The sequence below is a fragment of the Annulohypoxylon truncatum genome (assembly GCF_022578515.1).
Source record: "Annulohypoxylon truncatum strain CBS 140777 unplaced genomic scaffold F4807scaffold_13, whole genome shotgun sequence".
Lineage (NCBI taxonomy): Eukaryota > Fungi > Ascomycota > Sordariomycetes > Xylariales > Hypoxylaceae > Annulohypoxylon > Annulohypoxylon truncatum.
In genome coordinates, this window is record NW_025953799.1 from 768160 (window position 1) to 779072 (window position 10913).

Below are 10913 nucleotides of genomic sequence, written 5' to 3' on the forward strand. Positions count from 1 at the left end.
AAACGTCGTAATGTGGAAGACGTGGGGTGTTGAATTACATGCCGGCAGATATCAGATACAACGGTAGTCTCTCAAGCAACACTACTTTTATCGACATCAATTATAAAATCAGGTTAACATTCAAATCACATCACATCAAGAATAACCCAAAAAGTCTGGTCATGAAGATCTTATTGATCTATGTCAGGCAACATCTCATGATGTGCTACGTGTTCGTCTCGTCTCCCCGATGTTTGGGGTAATGCCAAATGCTAGCCCTGTTCCTGTCAGACATCCGGAACACCGCCCCCTTTTTCCGAGGTCTTGTGTGCAAGTCCCTACCGAAGAAAAAAGAATGTCCCTAAAAGGGAATGGAAGAAGTGAAAAGAGAAGTGAAAAAGTGCGAATATGTACAATGCAGAAAGTTCGGCTGAAGGATATCCCGTCCCCTCGGCCTCCGACAAGGTTGTATATGTACTAGAACCTCAAAATTCATTGCTTGTCGTCTAATCAACCGGTGACTTCTAAAATGCCACGCGGCTGAGACCGGTGCCCGAACGGCGAACGCGGTCTCGTCGTCGCATGCTAAGGGTGTTGCTAATACCGGGATTGCACTTGGTGCCCTGGGCCATAGGCATAGCAGCACTCCATTGTCCGGATGCGCATCGTTGGAACGATGAACCATCTGGTGCGCAAGCCCATGCGCCCTCGTCAGTGCAAGCGCCGGATTGAGTTCCGGTCACACCACCTGTGCCCGTAGGAGCCTGGGCGCTTGTGGTAGCCGAACCAGAGCTTCCGCCAGCGGCAGCCGAGGATGCTGCTCCGGTACCAGCTCCAGCACTTTGCGAGGCAATGGTCGCCGTGGAGAAGGTGGTCGGGGCGGCGGCTGAAGAAGCAGCAGCTCCGGTTGAAGATGGTGCTACAGTTACGAAAACGCCACCAGTACTGGAAGATGTTAGTCCGGTGATCGGGATGACAGTCAGAACTTCAAGTGAACTTGGACTAGCTAAACTAGCCGAAGAAGCTGGAGTTAACTGTGAGGAAGGTGTTACGTACATTGAAGCTGAGACCTGGATACCACCACCAGCGGCGGAAGAAGCTGCGGCCGAGGTAGCAGCGGCGGATGTAGCAGCAGCGGACGTGGCTGCAGCAGACGTGGCTGCAGATGTGGCGGCAGAGCTTGCACCTGCGCTAGAGCCAGATCCCGAATCGGATCCACCCGTTGAACCCTCGGGAGCATCGGCGCCAGTAGAACAGAGAATGGCAGGGCCAGGGCTGGTAGAAGTGTTCTCGACATCCGGACCAGGCTCGGGGTAGACAGTGTCGACGCCTTCCTTAGTGCAATACTGACCGCCCAAGTTCGCCTCGAAGACCTTGGGACGGCTGGCGAAAGCAGTAGTAGCGCGCTTCGCTTCAATCGCGGGAACATCACCACGCTTTGAGGCACCGGCCTTGATGGTAACGACAGCGCACGACATGTAGTATTCTCGGTTACCGGTGTGGTTGACCCAAGTCCAGGCAAAGACGACGTTGTCACCCTCAGGAGCATCGGAAGGCATGTCGAAGTTGAAGGTGCCACCCGAGCTGGTAGGGCAGTTGCCGATGAACGACTTGATGACGGTGAACGAGGCACCCTTGTCGTATGAGAGGGATAACTGACAACTTCCTCCATCGTGATAAGCGCCTCCTTCGACGCTCATGGTGTACTGGCCACCGGGAGCGTAGGTCTTCACGGATGCGCCCTCGGGAGTGCCGAGGAGCTTGAGGTAGCCCTTGCAAGGGTACTGAGCCTGGGTGATGGGAGAGGTGATGGAGTAGTCGATGTTAGGCTCCTTGGCGTTCGGGTTGCCCTTGTAGGCTAGAGGGGGAGGGTCCTTCATGTTCATGTGAGCCATAGCTGTACCAGCAGCTAGGGCGGCCACGAGGAAAGATCGGATCTGCATCTTGAATATTCGTGGGTGATATCGATGATATCAAATCAATCAAAAATCTCGGTTCTCGAAGAAAAAGAATGAATGTGTTGTACCGAAAAGGCACGTCTCAGAATCCGCGATCTGGAAGAGTGAAAATTGTTCGAAAACGCGGCACGGTGAGATTGCCAAGGGATCTATGGCCTAATAAAGGCAGTTTCAAGACTTTCAATTGCTGAAAGGAGAGACTTAAACAAAGACGGATCGGTCTGGGGTGTTTTGCCACGGGGACTTTGTTTACGAATGAGGGAGGCAAGTTGGGCAACAATGGATGATGTTGGTATGGAGTGTTGATAGGTGCTAAATGACCGTGGTGACAATGAAGTGATGCACAAGTGCACAGTAGGGTAAATAGGAAACCGCCTGGGATTTCCTGATCAAATGACCAGCAAGAATAAAAAAAGGCCTGTTCTAAGGAGAGTGGTAGGGGAGACGAGAAAGATCTTGTGTTGCTCCGGTGAGGCAGATGAGATGAGATGAAGTGAGGAGGGCGGGAGTCAGTAGTGACGGGGTGACAAGCAACATCTTTATATTCCAGATAGGAGAGAGCGGCGGTTGCGCGGCAAAAAAGTCAACGTCACATCTAGAACTAACAAGATGGACCAAGACAGACCCTGCACTCTCCATGATGGCTGGCTTTCGCCTAACCGGCGAGGTCCCGCCCTCTGTCATTCGGCTGACATCTTGTCTTGGTCGGGACAGCCCCTGGATCGTGAGTATGAATTCGGGACATGGATTGGTAGCCCCGCCAATGCCCACAGATTCCACAGATTCCACAAATACCCACCCGTCCCCATCAAGTATAGATGCCGGGCATCAACAGCCACATACAGGACCTGCTGTATGTAGGTATGTACTTAATATGGAGCAAAACGACATACTATACTAGTAGCAGACGGCACTTAAAAGCAGGGATAGAAGCCCGCTGGTAAGAAGGTGTGAACCACACGCCACACGCTACTATGCACTAAGCACAGAACCGCGGAGGATGCTGGCCAGGCGCTGAAGTGGAGCGGGGAGTGGTCATGCATCGATCTTCGCAAGGCGGATCTGCGCATTCCTGAAAGAGATAAAGTAGGTGGCCGTCGGATGGGTGGCCAGTAGACAAGCAGTCAGCCGGCAGGGTACAGACGAAAGGAGACTTTCTAAAACAATGCACCAAAAACAAGCTTCTTTTATTTTCCTCCATTCACACACGTCAACGTACGCATATGAATTGTATACATATGATATGGGTTCCGGCAGGACGGGGTAAGGAGAATAATGGGTTGGGTTGGGATGTGATAGGAAAGGGAAAAGTAACGATTGAGAGCCAAGAAACGAAAGGTATGCGCGGTCGTTGCCGGTACGGTGCGGCGGTAAAGCTGAAGGTGGGTGGTGGGGGAAACTAAGTTAAGCTCATCTGAGCCAATCAGTCACATCGGGTACCTGAATTGGTGAAACGTTTAAACAAGAGCAGCCATTCATTGGTCGCAGTGCAAACGGCGATCGACCCCGTCGAGAAAGCGGGTTTCAGGGGATCTCTACCCTTTTCCATCGCACCTGCTTTCCACTAACTTGGAAATCTGGCAGGTCCAGCAGGTCTAGGGTTAGACAGGTCTAGGTTAAGGTAGGTACTACGTACATACATCCACTTACTATGGTCCGATGGGTAAGAATTAGCACACTGTCAGGTCAATTTTTTAGCTGGGGACCCCTGATTCTTAAACCCTCCTTACTTGTTAGAGTTTAGCAGCAGATCTTGGTGGGACTATTGATACATTCGAAGAATTGCAGCATCAACGTTAACTACCTACAAAACTAAAGCTATTTTAATAAAAAAACAACTATAGATGTTATTTAGCATGGCCTTTATAATCAGCAATTATTTTTAAGCAACGATTCAAAGTATTGACTAAGTAATAATTTTCTGAATCGGGGCTTGAAAGTACCCGTGGGGTGCACTAGGACACGCTACCACCAAATTGGTAAGGCCGGTTGTCCCCATATAACTCCCCAATACCTGACAGTGTGCTAATTCTTACCCATCGGACCATAGTAGTAGCCTACCCTGCCTACCTCCATACCCAGCCACAGATGTCAATGCCTGATAAGGGGTTGAGGGATCCAAATCTCAACCTTGAATTTGAAGTTTACGAGTTCTAAGCCTGCGTACCAGTCAATTCGTTCTATCACGTCAACTTCCAATCCCGAATACATTGGATCCCTCCTTTTTTTTTCCTATGCTAACTTGATATGGAATCAGATAGAATATCAACCCTCCTTAAGCTAAATTCAGCGACATTCATCTAAACATTAATGTGGATAAATCGTGTACTACGTAACTATGAATCGGACAACGGGAATTATGAAGTGCGTTCGACTTGGAAGTGAATACATACATAGAATAACAAAGCGCCGGCATATGATTGAACATGATTGATCACGATCAATATATCGTGAGATTATTAGTCGGCCATCGTCAGTTACGCCGTACTCAGTCCGTTCAGTTCCGTCCCACCCCAAATTTTCCCTCAATAAGATTCCCGTAATAAAGCCGACTATCATCTAAACCTTGAAGATCCCCAGGATTGGAGGTCCCAGCCATGTCCGAATTTTTCATTGTTCGGTTGCACGCATGCGAGCAGCATGGGCACGGGCCACGAAGCCCGAGTGCTATGTAGACGTTAGCAAAAATCAGGGGAGAAATGCTCCTATTGGCCGAGACGGCTCTCAATGCTCGGTATACACTGCAGATCTGCAGCGATCGCATCATTGCGTACAGGAAAAAAAAGAGAGAAAAAAAATCAACCTCCTGCCACCTCTCGACATGGGAATTTTTACCTACGTAAAAATTCTATTACTTACCTACTCTGCCTACTTAATACTTACCCTAGTCGCCTATCCAAATAAACAATGTACATGAATGGATATCCTGTTCACTACCAGGTAGATTCGAACATCCATGACGATACACACGGATTATCCCCGAACCTAAGAATCGACGATGGACGTAAAAGTAAAGCCAGCGAAAAATTTAGGATGCATTTCGGTGCTTTTCCCTCCAAGACTTACATACGTAGGCCGATCTTGAAACGTCTAAACGTGAACCCCCCTTTTCTCCTTATCCTTGCACAAGATCTCAAACGGACAATTGAGGGAGCCTACGGAGACAGCTCATTGGCTGGGAGCTCGAAACACTGAAACATCCAGAAGCGGGTATCCACCCCCCAACCTTGCCCGGTTCGCATGAAGCGTCATCTCCATTCCGTTCCCTCATATATAGTGGTTGAACGTTATTTTTCTTGGTCGTCCGGGATGACGGCGGTCGAAATGTCTACTTGGGGCAGGTGTAAGTCAGTCAGCCTCATCGCCCTCGCCGCCTCGTCTGTTTCAATTCTTTATTTATCAACACTGTCATTTCGTCACGAAAAGTGTCCTACAAACGGAAGCGCGAGGTAGAAATCGTTTACTTGAGTAGATCCTACGTTACAGCAATTTCCGCTGGTTTAAATAAGGCATCACAATATCCTTCTGCTATATGTGCTCTCAGTTGAATTGATATCTTGGCTTTACATGGCCTTCCTCAAATACCTTCGTAGCCACAATATTGAAATTTAAAAACGCTGCCTGCTATAATATAATGAGCCCTACAGAAGGGTCAGCTGGACGAACAATGTGGATTGGTACCTAGTTTACACGGAGCTAAGGAAAAGGGGAAAATAGAACGACTTAAAAGTAACTCTAGACTAGCAAGTGGTAGTAGAAAAGTTTCAGCTAGTAACGGTGACAGTCTATTGTACGTATAATAAACGAATAGTCAGACACTTGCTGAGCTGCTATATGTAAACAATGTATAGGTATACAATATATCGTTGCAAAGCTATTCAATATTAATGTATAGCGGTCGTTCTTGGCCTAGCACTACAAGGCCTTCGTCAGGACGTACTTCCAAGGCTGGAGGTTTCAAGTGCGCAGATATCCGTCCTTCGCCTCTTCCTTCGGCTACCCAATTGGAAGTTCTGAGTCCGGTAAATAATTCGGGCAAATCCAAATGGCACCAAGTTAAGGCGGAGTGTCTAGCATTGATTTGTTATTATTCATGCGATAGGGCTATTGCTGAATGAAGGGAAGGCAAGTAGGGGAACTTCGCTCGGGTCAACTTACTATCTTAATAAGTATCTATCATTCAATTTGGCGTCATCAACTAGTACCCGAGGTAACAACACTGAAGCTGCCTCCCATACAAGTTATAGGGCTGTTTTAACTAAAACACCTGCTACAGTAACTACCTATCAAGACTGGATATGGAGTTGGGTTCCTTCACATGCACCCTGCCCTCGTAGCTACCTAGGTACCTAGGTGACTGGGCATCGAATTATATATCTAGGTAGGTATAACTGAACTCGTCTCACTGCATGTGTCTTCATGACGGGACAGGATCCATCAGTGTAAAACACTATTTTTATTGGTATCTCCGAGATCAATACTAGGATACGGCTGCCTTGTTCACATACCTGAGGACTGTATCAATGACAGCTTCGGCTGTGAGATCGCTGCTTCGGCCAACCATCTCACAAACATCCTGTCCTCGGTCTTGGCTGACGCTAGTCCTTAGATTTGCATCTTAAGTATGGCGGACTGCGACACTGATGTAAACACAACCATCCCGAACAACTGGAGCTCCTAGCCCGATAAAGCTATTCGAGTCCTCTTCCTCCTCATCCTACAGAAGCTCAAGTTGCTTCACCTCGACTTCCATCGCCGACTGCTCCAACATTCCCTCATCCGGGCCAGCGACTTCCCAAGCTAATCACTGCTTTGGCGAATAAACATTTGAGAGGCATATCCTAGGAGGCCAAGGTAACTAATGGCCACGCCATAGAAGATGATTGGCTTGTGCATATCGGTTTTAAGATCTGGCAGGATATACGTTGCGACTCTCGGGCGGCCGGTGTTTGTAACAAAATGTTCCCAGCAGCTCTTCTCCTAGCTGCAAGGTTTTCGAAGAGGCGTACATCCGGCCGGGTTCGCTATTTCGATACCGCGAGATTTCCATGCAAAGGTGACGATAGAATCGGTGAGCATGGTCTGTTGATATCGATGCTAAGTTGAATGAAGAAACTAAATGTGCGCTAGAGCGCGGCGCTGATTAAGTTCTTCGAGATCGGTGTCAAGAGCTTTCGCTCACTTAGCTTCGTCAGGGCCGTCCGAAGATCGACCTTGAGGCCCCGCTGGAATCGCGTGCCCACCTTGCGGACCTTGGTGTTGGTTGTGATTCTGGTAATTCTTGAAGTTGTTACTTCCGTTTCGGTGCGGCGGTCCGTACTGGTGGACTTGTTGCGGGCTCGTTCCAAAGTGTTGTTGAGGGCCGGGATTGTTATATCCTCGCATGTTATTCACTTTATCTGATGCGTTAGCTTTTTGTTCTGGTCAGGATATCAGCCTTCTCACTTACTCTGGCCCTGCTGTTGTGGCACGAAAGTCACCGGCTGCTGATATTGCATGCCGGGGCTCATGCCATATCCGATCGGCTGTCCCTGCTGTGATCCTTGGTGCGCCATCATAGTTGCTGCTGGCCTTCCCGGACTTGGATAGCCATTGGTTCCAGGCATCGGTTGCGGCGGGGTGGTACCGGGAGGCATGAACTGTAAGTGGCCGGCAGCGGGGTACGGCATTTGCGGAGGAGCAGCGACCATGGGCTGCGGCGTCATGAATTGCGGCTGCATCATCATAGGCGCACCCATTCCTCCCTGTTGCGGCGGCGCATACTGAGGGGTGTTTGAGAAGCTGCGGTTGAACTGGTTCATCGGCGGTGCTCCTCCGGGGCCCATAAATGCAGGCATCATGTGCTGGTTGTATGGCATCTGAGCCGAATTCATGTTAGGTGGATAGACCATCGGTACTTGACCCATTCTTGGGGATGAATAAGACTGAGACGAGTTAGAATGCATCATTCTATGGTCGTCCGGGTTGAATGGAGCATGGACAGGATTATGCTGTCCATGAACTTGAACGGGAGGTACGTGAGGTGAGTGTCGCGGTGCAGAAGGGTGAGCACCATGTTGCATGTGAAGGGGCAGCTGGTGTTGATGAGCCAGCTGAGGAAGCAGGTGGGGAGGGTTAGGAGTAGGCTGTGCGTTAAACGGTTGTCTCTCAAAGTATTCATCGTAAGACAGTCGCATAGTAGAATCAGGCTTCTCGTCATCAGTTGCGGAACGCCAGGTAGGTGGGGTGTCGTAAGATGGTCGGAGTCCATCATTCTCATTCCAATTCTTGTTCTCGGGCGGTTGAATCGTCTTCACAAAAGCCAAAATGTTACACTTCTTCTTGTCAACCGCCTTCTTCTTCTTAGTCACGACAATGAGAATTGCATGCGTGGTAGTCGAATTAGCAGACTGTATTTCAGTCGCATGATTCACAGCTGAGCGCGGACTTGAGCCTGCGCTAGGATGGCCATTAGGACTGAATGTAGGTGCAAACACACTGGGTCGAAACTCGTGACTGTTGGGATTCAGTTTCCCACTCAAATGACCCGATACACCGCCCATGCGACGGTTGAAAGAGGGATCAGTTGTGTTGGCAGGGCCGGTTGGAGGTAATCGACCGTCCTGGCCTTGCGCCTTTTGCGCATCTAACGCTCGGAGACGCCCGCCCAGGTTTCCTTGGCGGCCACCCGGTTGTATATGCTGCGGACCTCCACGGTTGCCTTGGTAAGGATAAGAAGGCGCATAACTCGAACGATTACCCTGGTGACGAGAGGGAGCCGGTGCGTTTGCTGCGCTCGGAGCGTTAGAAGTTGGACGGCTAGTCCTGTTCTCAGGAGGCGCCTGTGATGTCGTAGTGACTTGAGCTTCTTTAGTGGCGGCACCCTTCTTCTCCTTAGCAGCGGCTTCTTCGGCCTTTCTCTTGGCGACTTCGGCAGCGTCACGCTTCGCCTTCTCTTGAATCTCTCTCTGTTTTGCAGGGTCTTTAGCAATGATTGAAATCAAGTCCATGGGAACTGGAGTCGGTAGCTTGAAGCTATCAGCAAACTTCTTCAGTTCGATTAACTTCACTTCCTTGTCGGCTTTAGCCTTAGTGCTGCGGGCTTTCTCGGCGTTCAACCGCTGCTGGTTGGCGAACGTCTTGAATTCCTTGAGCACGTCCCGTTCGACGGTGGAAGTAGCACTAGGAGGAACACCTTGACCATCCTTGGCCTGAGGCGAGATAGTTCGGCTGGTAGCCGCAGATGGCTTCAACGAAGCTGTGGGTTGGTTCGCCACTTTACCTTCCGCCGGCTTCGCCTGTGGCTCAACTTTTCCATCAGGCTTAGTCTCAGCCGGTTTGCCGGCAGGAGATGCTACGGGTGCTTCTGTTTTAGGGACCGTGCGAGATTTGCCATCGTCCTGCTTCGGAATAATAGGCTGGTTCTTCTGCTTGAGCTGCGACGATATGATGGCAGGGTCAACGGGCGCGCCCTTTACACTCGACGCTGCAGCTGGCGCTCGTCTTGCCGGTGGGGTATACTTGTTCTCCCGGCTGTTAGGTAAGGGGGGGAAATCATGTCGCTTAACACCACTGTACCTATTTTGGGGTTAATTATGGTCTGGCAAGACATAATATAACTGTATGGGAAAACTTACTTGTCCTCTTCATCACCACCCGCATCATCGCCGCCAGTGTAATCCATGACTCTCTCTTCAGCAACATGAGCAGTGGCTGCTGCGCTTCGTTCAATCTCTCTCGCCTTCTTTTCCGCTGCAGCCACACGTTCCTTATATTGCGGATGGCTCTTATCAATTGCGGTCGTGTAAATATTCTCGTCATAGGTGCTCTTGATTCCAAACTGACGCTCATTCGCGGCGAACTGATCCCAAGCGCCACCGCTTCCAGACGACTTCTCTAAACTCATATCGAGTCCATCTGAGCTGCTTGGTCCCACCCATGGTTGCAAGACTCGCTCACGACCTGGGCGAGGAGTAGTGGAGATAGCACTATCAGTTCGGAAGTTGTTCTGAGGGCTTGCTGTCGAGCCTTGACACTTATTAACCCTTTGCACAAACATCTTTCTGAAAAACACAAGACTTACCATTCTGCTTAATATCACCCTTACCAGAGTTGACCCCCATGACTCTGGCATCCGGGATGTCCTTCTTTTGGAAAGACATTGTGGGATATTCTCTCTTATTAATTCCGTTCGTCGACTCGCCCGAACCCTTCTTCTGCTGCACCATTCTCAGGTGACAGGTTAAAATCAGTCAAGTATAAGAACGTCTCGAAGTCGACTCGACACCGCCAGGGATAACGATCCTGCAACGAAAAAAAGACCGGTAAGCCCAAGTTAAACAAGAGGGTTACAAGGATCACGGAAGTGTTATATGTTATAATTGACAGATTTGGTGGAGATGGGACGATGAGGTTTTCAATGGAAGGTTGCGGTTCGGGGACAGCGAGCGCAGATCTGAGGGAACGAAGTGGAGGTGACGCGAATCTGAGCCCGACGTATGACAGAAAGCTTATGATCGTGAAAAGGATGGATAACTTACTAAAGAAGTCTCGGTCGTCGAGGGGAATCCAATGGGGCTCTGGTTGCCGTGCAGGAGACAAGCTTTGCTGGCTTGATTTTGGAACGATGTCGAATTCGGTGTAATGGCGGGTGCTGCGTCTGGTCGATGTCCTGACCTTCTGCCAAGCAGCAGTGTGACTGTGGGATAGGAAGGCTGAACGTCAGCGCATTAGAAACAAGACGATAATTAGAAAGAGCGCAATGGGGGGTTTTAGTCGAAATGGCGAAGAATTATTGGCAGCTTGCTGCCACACGAGAGAGTGTGAATTGCGAATAAAACAAAGAGGGAAAATGTTCTAGAGTATCGAAGAAGAAGAGGGATGGGAAAAAAAGTTGCTTTGTTGACAAGGTCGACCACAGGTAGATTGGGAGTGACTGGAAGTAACCGGGGAAAAGAGTGGTCAAAAAAAAAGTTGCTGGCTCGTTCGCTCTTCTCA

The 10913-nt window shown here is 49.6% G+C and overlaps 2 protein-coding genes across 2 annotated transcripts; both read right to left on the reverse strand.

Moving 5' to 3' along the window:
* Positions 1-481: 481 nt before the first annotated feature.
* F4807DRAFT_68635 (uncharacterized protein) lies at positions 482-2248 on the reverse strand. The gene has a single exon (XM_048003350.1). It carries the CDS (start codon positions 1920-1922, stop codon positions 504-506), a length of 1419 nt encoding a protein of 472 aa, XP_047855023.1. The 5' UTR covers positions 1923-2248; the 3' UTR covers positions 482-503.
* Positions 2249-7115: 4867 nt separating this feature from the next.
* Positions 7116-10078, reverse strand: F4807DRAFT_459881 (uncharacterized protein; the record flags this gene model as incomplete). Its single annotated transcript, XM_048001432.1, has 4 exons — positions 7116-7330; positions 7387-9494; positions 9554-9944; positions 10000-10078. The coding sequence occupies 4 exons, from the start codon at positions 10076-10078 to the stop codon at positions 7116-7118; spliced, it is 2793 nt and encodes a 930-aa protein (XP_047855024.1).
* Positions 10079-10913: the final 835 nt, after the last annotated feature.

Bases quoted from the DNA above. Each gene is read 5' to 3' on its own strand.
- F4807DRAFT_68635 (XM_048003350.1), bottom strand. From the start codon at position 1,922: ATGCAGATCCGATCTTTCCTCGTGGCCGCCCTAGCTGCTGGTACAGCT.